General features: G+C 42.5%; 1 protein-coding gene across 3 annotated transcripts in view; it reads left to right on the top strand.

Annotated features, from left to right (window-relative positions):
- The window catches only part of ARHGAP10 (Rho GTPase activating protein 10), a 221,633-nt gene that overhangs the window by 192,382 nt on the left and 14,388 nt on the right, over positions 1-14,863 (top strand). Inside the window, exons 21-23 of one of the 3 annotated variants that reach the window (XM_025204307.1) lie at positions 9,928-10,074; positions 11,481-11,572; positions 13,361-13,490. In XM_025204307.1, coding sequence (XP_025060092.1) covers positions 9,928-10,074; positions 11,481-11,572; positions 13,361-13,485 — 364 coding nt within the window. In that variant the 3' untranslated portion in view covers positions 13,486-13,490. Of the gene's footprint in view, positions 1-9,927; positions 10,075-11,480; positions 11,573-13,360; positions 13,496-14,863 lie in introns of all 3 variants that reach the window. The other 2 variants (XM_006023708.3, XM_006023709.3) reach the window with 2 other exon arrangements.

Below are 14,863 nucleotides of genomic sequence, written 5' to 3'. Positions count from 1 at the left end.
AGGAATGATCTAATTCACAGTGCTGTAGTCATGTGATTCATATAAAACAGGGCTGGCCATCTCTTCGACTGTCTTTAAAAAGTGGGTTAGACAGCTAGATACATTACACGAGAATCACTGTTTCGGTGTGTGGGATAAACAGTATATATGCTAGGGGATGCAGAAAAAAACACCATAATCCATTTTCTTCTTTTCCTTAAAACAGTATGATCTCATAAAATTTCTGTAAGAGAAACAAACCATTGGTTTTGGTCAGCAATGTGCTATAGCCTACAGACGCGTATACTTTATTTTGTTCTAACTAAACTTTCAGTTATAGAATGCTTCAGTCTAGGACAGGCTGCTGTAGATCTATACTTCAGATTTGTCCAATTGGCATTAAGGATCATTGGACTAATGTGTTGGCTGCCTTACTGAGATGAAATGTCACCGTGTAGGATTAAAGAAACCTCTGTTTTAGTGTTGGTTGTTGTTGTTCAACACATGAAGATTTAGAGAGGCTTTTTGAGCTATGTATTTTCTAAATACTGGGAGACACTCCCTTCAGAGCGTTGGTGCCGAGTCTCCGTAGCACGTATCAGGGAGCTCTGCTCTTGGGTGTTGGCTGAAACTACAGCAGTTACAACTAGCAGCAGGCACTGTATTCAGCAGTATATCTTTCCTTTCCCTTCCCCACCCCCACCAAGCTGCATGAGCTGCCATACAGCGAGAAAGTTTTAATATGCATGGAGTGTGTTGTCTGGTGCTGGAGAGTATTGGATCGCATATTGAAGCAGAAATAGCCAATACCTTTTGATATATTATGTCTTATTGTAATAAAACCTCTTAAAAATGCTTTCACTGAGCTTCATGTCTGTCAGACACTATGACAGCCACACAGCTGCCAAACTGCTCTATGAAACAAACCTATTTTCTAAAGAGTTACAGTGTAGATTCCTTTCATAGACTCTCTCTTGCTCACTCTTAAGATAAGAGGCTTCTCTTCAGCTGGGTTACCTTAGGAACCAGCCAGATAAACATCCAATAAAATCGTGTTTTCAGGAGTTTGTTTCCGAATATCACTACAAAATCTCTAGCTTATTTTCACTCCGGCCATTTCCCACCCCCACCCCGGATTCCCTGTACTAGACAATAACATTTCTTCTCCAAGAGAGATGATTATGTCAGGGTTCCCCCCTCCATCCCAAAGGAAATGCTTTGCATTACTTTTCCTCTGTGAAGAGAGCGGATTTCTTTAACAAACCTCCTTAAATTTGAGATACAGTATGATAAGAGAACAGGTTTTTTTAGCTCATGATCACTTTAGTAAACAAGGCTTGAAAGCTTTCTTGCAAGTTAACTTTCCTATAATACAAATCTTTAAAGGGGGGAAAAATGAAAAAAGAAAGAAAATTACAGTTTGTGGCTTAACCAGCAGAACAATGAAAAAAGATGTTTTTCTTGTAAGTAAAACCTATGTTTTAAAAATAAATTTGTCAGTGATTCCTGAGAGAGCCAAGCGTAGCAAATAAAAAAAAAAAAAAAGTATATATACTTGAAATACAAGTAGGTCAGTTAAGTGCTTAATATTTAACATTATTAAACCTTTTTTTCTTGTTAGTGATAGTTTCACCCTGTTATATTCAGAAATAGAATTTTTCATTGCGGCATTGTAGACCATGAACTCTTGATCTGTAACCACAAGCTGAAACTGACAGGCGAATTCAAGAGCAGTACTGCAGTGCTTTCTCTACCACTGAAATGTACTAAATGAATACATCAAAAAGTGGAGGAGGGAGCTGCACAGAGCTCAGAGGTGCCTTCAGTTCTAAAGGGTTTTTCCACTGGTGCTGTTGGATCCATACAAGTATCCTAGAAAACATATCTAGATTCCACTTGATTTAATACAATGCCATGGTGTGATTGGAAGTGTATTTTTTTTTTTGGCTGATATGATACCAGTCTACTGTAGAAATTCCCACATGGTTTCAGAACACAAATATAATGCCATTGGCTAAACATGGTATTTCATCCCATGCCAGTCTCCCTATAGACATACATCATCCCCCCGCCCCGTTCTCCTAAAAACATTAACAGGAGAACAATCTTTATATTCTGTGTATCATCACAATTCTGCTTTGTTGTGAGAGAGAATATTTTTAAAGAAAATATAACTATTGTTATGAACTCCACACCCCTCTGTCTTGCACACAGCACTATGTAGTATTCCCTAGTAAAGCCAGTGAAATACTGACATAGATACTTGTCAGGTTTTTAACTAAATGGTCACAAAAGAATGCTTTCACTATTCACTGGTTGAGAGCCAAGGATGCCGAATTTGATCTGCATTGTCACAGGAGACTCCATTTGTTAGGACAATATCCATGAAACATTTCTGACTGCTACACTGAGTTGCTTAAGAGCATTAGAGACTTTTTAATATTGCCAGTAAGGGACATCCAGAATATTTCTCCCTTTTCCTATGTTTTTTGCAAGTTTCAGTCATTCACCTGATGCTATCTTGAAAGCTAGAAATGTTAAGGAAAACGAGAGACCAATCTACTTTATTATTATAATAATATTTTATAAATTTAAATATAAAATAGCTCAGTTTGGATTTAAATTATGTATAGGTTGGAATTAAATTATAGTGTTATATATTTTTAAAAAGGATGTATGTATAATCAATTTTAAAATTTGATGAGAAAGTGGCAACTTACATTAAGTATGAATTTTACTATAATCTGTTAAAATAATTTAAATGCTGTATAAATGTGGCTCTAAGGCTTTATGAGACAGCGCTATATTTTAATGATAGACAGTAGGCATGGCGAACTCAAGGTGCAAGTGGCATGGGCAACGTGTGTGTGTGTGTGTGTGTGTGTGTGTGTGTGTGTGCGTGTGTGCGTGCGTGGCATGCAGCAGATGAGGGAAGGCATAAGCACCACAGGACCAGATAGGGCAGGAAGCAGAACAGGACATCAGGCAGGCAACACAGAGCAGGAAGGAGAAAGCAGAGCAGATCAGGTAGAGGAAGGAGATCAGTGTGGCCCTCATGGGGTGCATCTACAGGAGACATTTATTATGGAGCTGACTAATTAGCTCCACAGAAAAGTCTCAGTGGGCACATCTACACATCACCATATGGCAACATTGCTATGGTGCCGTGTTTTAGTATTTCCTCTTGACAGTACTGAAACACGGCACAGTAACTGCCTGTACTTCATTGTACGGATGGCACACAGTTAGATTTCCCGGCTACATTGCATAACGCTATAAGTGGGGAGTGCGCTGCTATGGCAATGTAGCTAGCAATTACTTGTAGACCCGCATAATCGTTGCGTCACCATAGCACACCATACGGCGACATAGCACATCAGTACGTTGCTGTAGGGCAACGTGTAGACATGCCCATTGTCTACATGAGTGGCCCTATTAGGCCACAGTAAACTAATTAACTTTGCTGGAAGTCAGTACTTGTAAACACAAGTATTATCCTGCAGCAGTATTTTTTAGCACTCAGCAAAGCACATGTAGATGCTGATGGGGCTGGCTGGGGCACAACTTCATTGCGGGGACTTCCTGCCGGCTAGCTTCATGCTGGAGTACCCTCATGCCCTAGCCAGACTCTCTGCAGCATGTTGAGCTGAGTCAGAGCAGTCCCAGGCAGGCAGGCTGACCTCCCAGGCTCCCTGCCAGCCAGGGCTACTCTGACCTGGTTCAACATGCTGCAGGCTTGAGCACACATGAAGATGTGGTGCCTGGGAGCAGTCAACCCTGGCACGATATGCACTGAAGTTTATAGCATTCATTTCGCGTGTAGACACACCCAGGAAGGATGTGGAGCTAATTTGTAGCGCACTGAGCAAAAAGGTTACATCTCACTGATCTGCAGAATTGCAAGGGCCAGGAAGTAAAGATATTCTCAAGCTTTATAAATGTTGCAATATCAGGCATACCATTAAGTGTAGCTACTATTTTGAGTCATTATGATGAAGAGCGAGTGCTGGTATTTACAGTTTTCCAAATGACGTGCTTTTAGTTTAAAGCTTTTTGCTTCAATTATCTTTGGTTTCAATTTAGCCAGCAGTTGGGGAGAATGTATTCCCCATTTGCACTAGTTCATTTAAAGTTGAGAAACTGTGTTATGAAGAAGCAAGAATAAGCTGTTTCTATTTCCAATAAATAAAAACAAGAAGCAGGAGGCTGAGATCTACTTATTATAAACTTGCAATATACAGGTCCCAGTTCTTAAAAAATACTTAGGTGTCTAAACATGAAGATATGTTTCCAGTATGATTTTCAACATTTTCCACATAGGTGTTAAATTCCCATGGAAATCAATAGGAGCCTAAGTTCTATACTGACCTCTGTGATCTTATCCAGTAAATACCATCCAAAGATAGGAGCGTCATTATGAGTGATTTTAACACAAGAGTTGGCAGTAACTAGCATGGAAAGGTGTGCTCGGAAGACATGGATTGGGAAACTATAATAACAGCGGATTGCTTCTGGAATTCTGTGCAGAAACACAGATGGCAATAACCAACACCCAGTTTCAGCAGAAAAATTGTTTTAAGACCACTTGGATGCATCCCCAATCCAGACATTGGCACCTGATAGATTACATCTGAGTGTGTCAGTGTGATCTTGGAAGTCCTGAACACTAGAGCAGGGGTTTTCAACCTTTTTTAAGGAGTGTACCCCTTCAGGCGGAGTGGGGGAGGTCTTGCATGTGGCGGCTCAGGGTAGTGGATAGCAGCAACAGTTGTGTGTAAGCCCTCCCCCCCATTGCCGGGAGGCGCCTGTGCGGCCCACAGAGGGTAGTTGTTTGCCCTTGCCCCCCGCTTCCCCCCACCTGGCCCTGCTCCTGGGAGGTGGTGGTGCAGGGTGGTGGGTGGTGGGGCTCCATCCCTGCCCACCTATACATACTCCCTTGCCCCTTCCCAAGTACCCTCTGCACTACAGTTGTGCCTAGTGCTGACTGCTCTACTGAGCACCAACTCGTTCGCTCAAAGTTGTCCTTCCACTTCAAGCCTCAGCCCAAACACAGGCAACCTCTCAAAGAAATTTGATGCTTCCATGCTGCAAAATCAATTTTGCCAACAAAAAGTTCAAACAACGCTTCAGTCGAAGCTTGAAAGCCAAGCCCATACTGCAGGCACCTCACCTGATGGACTCTGGGAATACATCAAGTCAGTAGTTTTGGAGACCACCAGGGAGATCGCTGGGCTCAGTACTAAGAGGAACCAATACTGGTTTGATGAAAACAACAAAGACATCCGAACCCTGTTTACAAAAAAGAGAACCACTTATCAAGCTTTTATAGTACAGCCAATTAGCCAAGAAAGAAAGACAGCTTACCGCCAGGCATGTAACACCCTTCAGCGGAAACTGCGTGACATCCAAAACGAATGGTGGACTAATCTTGTGGAAAGAATGCAACTATATGCTGATAATGGAGACACCAGAAGCTTTTGCGAGGCACTGAAATCTGCCTGTAGCCCCACCTTCTTGATCCAAAGCCCGCTGAGGAGCTCTGACAGCCAGACCCTACCCATTGACAAAGACTGTCATGGACCAATGATCTGAGCGCTTTTAAACTCTCTTTAGTGCTGAATGCACAGTATACGAGTCTGCCACCAACTGCATCAAGCAACTGCCTGTTAAGGAAGAACTAGATGAGTGTCCTATACTGGAAGAAACCTTCACCGCTACCAACCAGATAAAAAGCAACAAAGCCCCTGGAACTGATGGAATTTCATGTGAAGCCCTGAAATACGGTGGTCTCGCCCTACGCTCCAAGTGTCATGAACTCTTTATAACCTGCTGGGAGCAAGGGAAAATTCCACAAGATTTGCATGATGCAGTAATCGTCACCCTGTACAAGAATAAAGGTGACAAGTTAGACTGTTCCAACTACCAAGGGATCACCCTTCTGTCCATTGTTAGGAAGATTCTAGCTAGACTCCTCCTCAACAGGGTGGTGCCTGCCATAGCAGAAGAGCTCCTCTTGGAGAGCCATTGTGGCTTCAGAGAAAACAGAGGCATGATAGATATGGTATTTGTGCTCGGGCAAATACAGAAAAAGTGCCAGGAGCAGAATAGAGGGTTGTATATCACTTTCATTGACCTAACTAAGGCGTTTGATATTGTAAGCTGAAATGGCCTCTGAAAGAGTCTTGAGAAGCTTGGATGCCCACCTAAGTTCCTCACCATGCTCAGGCAACTCAGTGACAGTCAGCGTGGACAAGTCAAGTACAACAGCAACCTCTCGGGTCCCTTCCTGATTTCCAGTGCAGTTAAGCAAGGCTGTATATTCGCCCCTACTTTATTCACCATTTTCTTTACCATGAAGCTGCAGCAAGCATCGTAAAATCATGGGGAAGGTGAAGGTGTTTACATCTGCTTCCGGGCCAGTGGAAACCTCTTCAACCTCAGACAGCTACAGGCTCACACAGAGACCTCGCAACACTCATGTGTGAACGTCTGTTTGCAGATGATTGTACTCTGGTGGGCCATACACAATATGATCTGCAGCGCATGTCCACTTGCTTTGCTACAGCAGCACAACTCTTCGGATGTACCCATCAGCCTGAGGAAGACTGAAGTTCTTCATCAGCCAGCTCCACGCCAAACTTATGTGCCACTGAACATGACTATCGAAGGAACTGAGCCTAAATGCTGTCAAGCAGTTCACCTACCTGGGGAGTGTCATCTTGTATGACATTACAATCAACAAGGAGGTAGACAACAGACGCTCAAAAGCTAGCAGTGCCTTTGGCAGACTCTACAAGCGGGTCTGGAATAGTCACAGCCTATGGGCACAGACCAAAGTCAAGGTCTACAGAGCTGTTATCTCCACCCTACTGTATGGCACTGAGTCATGGGTCTTATATCTACACCATGTACACCTTGTGCGCTTTCATCAGCGCTGTCTCTGCACCATTCTCTAGATTCGCTGGCAGGATTATGTCACCAACATGGAGGTGTTACAAAGTGCCAATACCACCGGTATTGAGGCAATTGTCCTGCACTTGGCTCCAGTGGGCAGGCCACATGGCCCGGATGGATGACATCCACCTACCAAAGGCCGTGCTGTATGGGAAACTGATGACTGGGAAATGCGACAGAGGGATGCCATGCAAGTGCTTCCAGGACACTCTGAAGAGGTCCTTTTCTACCTACTGTATTGACAAGAAACCGTGGGAAACACAGACTGCAGATTGTGGTGCCTGGTGATTCCAAATCAAAAAGGCAAGAGCTTCTTTGAATGTCAGTGCAGAGCCAACATTAAGGTTGAGGAGGAGGAAAGATACACTCTCATCTAGCAGCAATCAGCCATATATGTGGAACCATTGCAGCAGGATTTCTCTCTCTGCAGTTGGACTGATTAGTCACCTGCAGGCCTGCAACTGGCATGGGCAGTTACCTCCTAACACCTTTGTCTGCAAAGAACCGCTAAGAACAGGTGTCTAAACACGGAAATATGCTTCTAGTAGGATTTTCAAAAATTTCCACATAGGTGTTGGGCTCCCATTGATTTCCATAGGAGCTTGGCGTTTCAGGTATTCAGACAGTTTAGAAAATGATGTTGGACAGCTATCTGTATCTTTAGACATTTGCACACCTTTATTTCTACTTCCCAGAGTCCAAAGTTTCAATCTGTTAGTTTTCTAAATATAGTTCACACTCCTTTTTATTAATAAATCAATCTTAAATGCAAAACATGTTTTGATGAACCTTTTTTTTCCCCTTAAGAATGTAGTATATTTAAGGTAGCTTGTTTTTATTAGTTAACTAGATCTTGAAATGGTGTTTTTGGACCTTTGGATTCCAGTTTGCATCCAAATGCTATCAACACAAATCCAAATTAAAAAAGATCATTTATTAAACAAGAAATGCATCATTCATTGTTTTATAACAGAATAGATGTAGAAAAAAAGAACATAGACTAATTTGCATAGATATACAGTATACTTTCGATTCATAAAAAGAAGTAACAAAGATGGTTGTAAAAGGCTATAGTTGCTTGTAAATGGTTTTCTCAATTGACGAGAATAAATCTTTCTTTAGAAAAATAGTTGAAACTAAACGTGAGAACCAGTTTTAAAATCTGGGTTTCCTGCTTGCTGATTTTAATCCTGATTTAAGTTGGTAATTTTTAAATCCCTTCCTCACTTTAAAAGCATTCCAGCCTGAGTCAGATAAAGATCTAGGACTGGATTCTAGGACTTTACTGCTTCTGTGCTGATTTATACCAGCTGATGGTCTGTTCTCAGATTAAATCAAACTAGTAAATACTGTGAGTATTTGCCCTTCAGGGTACTGGTGGTAACTTGAATGGATGTTACTAGATGTTTGAGGGAGGATAGACTTGTACGTTACAGACTAATTAAATCATAGATGTATATCATGAGCTTTCATGAGCCCGAATTTACTTCATTAGATGCAGTCAGTTAAACCCTGCTTGAACTCTTGCTCCTTTATTCTAAAAAAGATATTGATATTAATGACTTAGCCTTTCATGAATATTCTGCCAACTGAAATGGGATTTAAAATAGGGACAGCCTTTAGGTGGTGTCTTTTACTCTTAACTGACAGAATTAGAAGTATTTTTGGGTATGTTGCAGGAGAAGAACTTATGCATATGCTTTCATCGGTGTGTGTCCTTTTCTGCTGGCACATGTCCAGTCAGCCATTGATCCACACCCATTCTTATGTTTTCATATAGTAATTACATTGTCCCGATAGGAGTTGTCTTTTCTGTTCTCTACAGAGCTAATATACTGTATATATTTAGCAAATAAAAATCATATGAAAAAAGAATAAGTTCCTTTACTGAAGGGTTGTAAAAGATACAGCCTGCGGGGCTGGATCTGGCCCACAGAGTCCTGTCATCTGGTCCCTGATGCTGCCTCTGGGTTTCAGTTGACACACATGTGGCATAGCACATGGGACCGACCTTGCACACAAGATTTGGGACTGGCCAATTCAGGATCTTTGCTGCATGTGGCAGCCAGTCTAGGATCCACACTGCATGTGGTGCTCCTATCCAGCCAGTTTGAGATGCCCCCACAAGTTGGGAGGGAGGGCAGGGCAGGGCAGGGGAGGATGGATCACACCCATTGCAAATCCTGGACAGGCTACAGTGGGTGCAGCATGTGGCATGGGTCCCAGGGTAGGAACCATGGACACTGGATCCAGCACACTGCTGGGGGGAGGGGTTTTGTGGGCCCTATCTGGCCTTTGACCAACCCTATGACACTCATCTAGCCCACAGGGTCAGAGAAGTTTGTCACCCCTGCTTTACTCCAATCTGCATGGTGACTTGTAAATCCACCAGATTTCTTCTTTCAAAGATTTTGATCAATCAGAAACTTCCTTGAATTGGCCTGGCTATGTGACCTTTAGATCTCAACATCACCACAGTCTAACCAACAGAGACTAGGAAGGCACGTGCCATGCTTGAGTGGTGACTGCTAGCAGTGCTGGCATCGTGATCTCTCCATTGTATTAGCTGCAGCCTTTTTTGAAAGCCTCCAGCCGCAGATGCCATAATGTAGTATTAAGAAGGTTTTAAAATAGATTTGTCAAAACTTGTAAAGGCATAGTGGCAGCTCAAATAATAGTCTGCTAGATGCGGCTTCATTGTATCTGTCTTATGTAATAAGGAGTAGGGAGCCGTTTGCCTTTTGTCAAGTATATCATCCATTTGGGCAAAGTCTCCTTGTCCTGGAATATAGGTCACATAGGGGAAGTACTTTGAAGAGAGCCAAGGCAGAACCATATGATGGTCATGGCTGGAAAAATCAGTTCAGTGACATCATTAATCCTGAGTTGCAAGGAGCTAACTAGCCACTCTAGTGCAAAATACTCTCCTAGAATCTGTGAAAGGGAATTGCATGCAGGTAATTTATTCCCCTGTGGATTTTTTTTCCTCTTCAGCCCCAATCTGACACGCTCATCTATGGTCTCTTGGATGAATACACCATCCACGACAACTGCTACCTCAGCTACAGCTACTGCTACTGCAGCACCATCATCTATCCCTTTTCCCACCCCTACCACAGCGAGTGACAGACCGGCGGAAAGGTACACCGTGCACTGAAATTCTTGTTGGTGTTTTGTTTTCTTGCATCATTGTAATACAGAAAAAGCAATCATCTCTGCCCTGTCAGAGAAACCAAATCAAAACTAGGAATGCAGCTGTTAACCAGCAGGAGAGCCAAAGAGTGCTCTTTAAGATTGTGGATTAGCAGCTTGGTGGGTAAGACCAAGGGATAAGTTTGTTCGCATAGCCCTCTACTACTTGCCCATATTGTAATTGCTGCCTTCCTCAGCATTTTGCAGTTACATGCTGTCTCCATTGAAACACACATGCGCGATTTCTTTGCCTCCCATTTCATATTCAGATGGCTTGTTCTTGATCTCAAGGCTCTACAAAAGGTTCCCCCTGCCCATATCTGTTCTTTCTTTTCTCACTGTTTCTGTGTTCTTGCCTCCTACTCTCTTCACCTATGCCTTCTTCCATAACGTCCCCTTTATGAGCCAGCGTCTTCCTTTTGATGCATCACGCCTCTGCTTTCTCAATTTTCATTTTTTAAACATTTCTTGTGTGTCAGCTTTGGCACAAAAGAATATACTTGCTTTGCAAAGTAAAGCAGATATACTTTGTCATAAGTTTTGTTTCTGGTCACCTCTTGCATGGTGTATACTGATTGACTTGTCTATAAGAAAGTTCCTGGGGGCAGAGACAATCTCTTCCAGACCTTTTTGTACAGTTTCTCCTGCCAGGGTTTAAAAATGATGAATTAATGATTTGTCAAAATAAAGCATTTAGAGCCCCCACGTATTGTTAGCTTGTGGAAGCATTTTTAAGTGAGACAGGTGAAATAAAGCTCCAAGATCTCTTCTAATGGCAGCTTGAGAAATGCATATCTATCTTGGACAAATTAATATTGAAGGTTCATTATTGAGCATCTGATATATGCCTCTAAAAGATTTGTGTCTCAAATTCTCTGCACTACTTAAGACAGTATATTCTCTGTAGTTTTCTAGATGGTTCTGATATAAAAAAGGACAGTTCAGAACAGGATTCTGAAAGTATAATAGAAATTCAAAGTTGAAATTCCCTGAAGAAATAGGTCCAAGGATCTGAAGATGATTATTTTGAGATCAAGTACAGGTTACCTAGCATTGATTTCATTTCTGATTTCCTTGCGGCATATTCTGCAGTCAGCTGGTTTTTAAAATCAGATGTGCAAAATGTGTGTGCATGCATAGTTACGATTGCATGTGCAAATTAGATATTTAGGGGTGCAGACAGCAAGCTGTGAAATGGCAATTTTTGTATTAATATATGCAAATTTGGTACTCATAGTTGTGCATGTGAAATCGTGTGTTAAGATTTTAAAGTAATCTCAAAATGTGTTAGAAATGGATAGTGTGGCTTCTTCAACCCTTAGTGAGAGTATTTCATTTTATGTTCCTTTTTCCAGTGTTGTTCCCAGAAAAGCAAGAGCGGTGTATCCCTGTGAGGCAGAACATAGCTCTGAATTATCTTTTCGTGTAGGAGCAATTTTTGAAGATGGTAAGTACTGTATGCATAAGCATCAAGCAGTGAAAACAAACTGAAAATCCTCCTGAAATGTCCTTGAACAAAAATATTAGCCTAACAATTGTTCTGCCAAGATGGCTGACTGTAGACAACAAGCAACCTACAGGATTTCTGGCTTCTTGATATAAATGATATTTGGCATGTATTAGAGGATTGCAGAGTGATAGTTCAGGTGAGGAGACAGTTTTGGTTGGTAGCATTTTTCAAGAGGTTTTAACTGCAATACAAAAAAAGCTATTTGGCAGCATAAAGAAGCAACTTGGCCCATGAAAACCAACCTTTTTACCTTTTTATACACCCACTCTCAATAAACATTGATAGTCATGTGGAATTTACAAAGTACTTTCCAAAAAATATACTTGAGGATTGAAAGCATGCATGCAAGGTTTCAACTTAAAGGGAAGAAGCATTTGGTCTTTTTGGAAGTTGGGGGAACCAGGCAATAGCGCATACATGTATATGAGAGGGTTATTCTTGGGGTCTGTTGAGTGTGTGTGTGTGTGTGTGTGTGTGTGTGTGTGTGTGTGTGCCTACTCAAATCCACACAAATATAGACGTCCCCCAAAGGACCTTTTTGATGGCATACTTGCCAGATATTCTGTGTTGTTCATGACCCCGCATTTAAATTCATCCTGGCTTCTACTCTACTGCCTTTGCCCCAGAAACTCCCAGCTGACAACAGCTCTGCTTGTAGTTTTAGCCTTCTGCTACCAAGGGCCCTGAAGATCCTGGATGGGTTTCAGTATATTGGCTACCTCCTAAAAACACTAGAGCCAGGAGTTCCCTTTTCTCCTTTTCCCTACCATCATCAATGTCAGCTGCATAGAGAAGGTGAGGGTAGTTGGGAGATGAAGCTCCTGTTGTGAAATGGAAAATTTTAAGAGAAGCCTTTTTTTGGCAATTATTGCTTTGTGAATGCAGTGTGTTGCTATCCCAGGCAAGCATCAAGCAAGTACCTGAAAACTGCTACTGTTATGAGGCCTTGATGTAAAAAAAAAAAAAAAAAAAATTAAAAAAGACATTCCATTTAAAAAAAAGTGTAAACTTGAATGCACTATGATGCTCACCTGAGCTTGATGCGGTCTGAAGGGCCCCAAAATTTTTCGCATTTTATTGCTTGAAAATCTTGCAAGAGAGCACTCTGACTCCTGAAGAACCCAGGAGCTAGCTCTTCCTTCTACTATGACCCCTCCTCAGTCCTAATTTTCTCTCAGCTGTTCAATTGGCCAAGAGGTCAGAAAGTTGATATACCCTATCGAAGGAGAGGGTGGGATTGAAGTCTGCCCAGCCACGTTTGGCTGGCATGCACTGTGCAGTCACCCAGACGCCAAGGGAGAAAATCTGTTTGTATGTCCAGTGAAGTAGAGCGAATTCCAAGTTCCCAGCTGAAATCCAGCAGGAAAAGGAGAAAAGTTCACAGGCCAGAGCAGCTGAAAAAATCAACCCACAAGCATTTATTTAAAAAAAAAAAAAGTAACTAAATATGGCCTATAAATCCCACAATGCACCCTACCAGCTTTGTTACTTTGGACCAAATTTGTGTGGGAAAATTTCTCAAGCTAAAAATCTTTTCATCCTGTCCACCCCCAGCCTTGCCAGAAACATTCCTGTTTTTAAACAAGGTGAAACAAGTGATGACCTTTAGCAATGTGTGTGTGTTTTTTTTTCCATGCACAAACCCCACCCCAAAAACAAAACAAAAAACCCAAGCCAGATTCCCCTTGACAAGTCAACTCCTGATTTCAGTTGTGTGTGTTACAGCGGACAAGAGGGGCCAGGGCCCTGTGCCCCATCATCCCATCCATCAGCAGTTCCCACATGAAGAGAATGTATTTGTCGGATGTGTGTCCTTTCAGAGAGCTGCCTTGGAAACAGATCACGTCTGAATCAAGTTAGGTGGGAAACCTTTTAAAGAGAAATTAGCTAAAATGATTTTTCTCTTCAAAGTCTCAACCACAAGTTATTTTAATTTAGCTTTAAAAAAAAATCAAGACTAGCAAGGATTTGTAGGTATAGGGGTACATATAGGGAAAATGGCTTCTGAAATCAGAATTCGAACACAGTATGCAAAGGAGTGGGTTTCACTCTCAAAGGGAGAAGCAGATGAAGAGAGCTGGTGCTTCTGCCTTGCTACAGGTCGTTTCTTATCTAAAGCAAAGGGAGAGTCCCACAAGTCAGCCGCTAGCTGCTATGCTCCATGGTAGCCCAACAGAACATTGTCTTTCAGCTGGTGGCTTTTGCTGAAATGTAGCAGGTGCTAGCCATGAGGCATATTGCTATATTTCCTATGGCATCATCAAGGTTTATCCAGAATCCAGTTTCCTCTGTATTGCTCCCCCGCTCAGCCCTCCTACTTTATGCAAGCAAGATAGTTTTGAGGTAAAATCCCGATCACTTTGGGCCAAATGCTCTTCATAGATTTCATAGACATTAGGGGCTGGAAGGGATCTCGTGAGATCATCGGGTCCAGCCCCACCGCCATAGATGGGAAGTCAGCTGGGATCAAGTGACTGCAGTAAGAAATAAATCCACCTGGTTTTTGAAGGAGCCCAGAGTAGGTGCTTGCACCACCTCTAGGGGGAGTTTGTTCCAGACCCTGGACACATGCACTGGAAAGAATTTTTTTCTTATGTCTAGTCTAAATCGGCCGTCTTGGAGTTAATGGCTGTTAGACCTTGTTATCCCTTGGGGAGTTCTGGTGAACAGCTGTTCTCCCAGGTCCTGATGTACCCCTCTTATATAATTGTAGGCTGCCACCAAGTCCCCCCTGAGCCTTCTCTTCTCCAAACTGAAGAGTCCCAAGTCCTTCAGCCTGTCCTCGTACAGCCTTTCCTCCAGGCCTTGGATCATACGAGAAGCTCTCAATCTTCTCCACATCCTTCCTGAAGTGGGGGCCCAATACTGGACACAGTCCTCCAGCTGTGGCCTCACCAGGGCTGAGTAAAGTGGGAGGATGGCTTCCCTGTTTTTTCTTGAGATGCATTGGTGGATGCATGCCAGAGTTTGGTTAGCTTTACCAGCCACAACGTCACATTGGTGGCTCATATTCATCTTGTGGTCTATCAAGACCCCCAGGTTCCCTTTGGTCATGGTGCTAGTGAGCGTAGCACTGCTGAGCCTGTAAGTATGCTGGGGGTTCTTCCTACCAAGGTGCAGCACCTTGCACTTTTCTGCATTGAAGGCCATCAGGTTTTGGTCGGCCCACCTTGATAGTGTGTCCAAGTCATCTTGTATTCCCAGTCTGTCCTGCGGTGTGACCGCCCT

The sequence above is a fragment of the Alligator sinensis genome, unplaced genomic scaffold (assembly GCF_000455745.1).
Source record: "Alligator sinensis unplaced genomic scaffold, ASM45574v1 scaffold169_2, whole genome shotgun sequence".
NCBI classification, from domain to species: Eukaryota; Metazoa; Chordata; order Crocodylia; family Alligatoridae; genus Alligator; species Alligator sinensis.
This window is presented reverse-complemented; position numbering and strand designations above follow the sequence as displayed.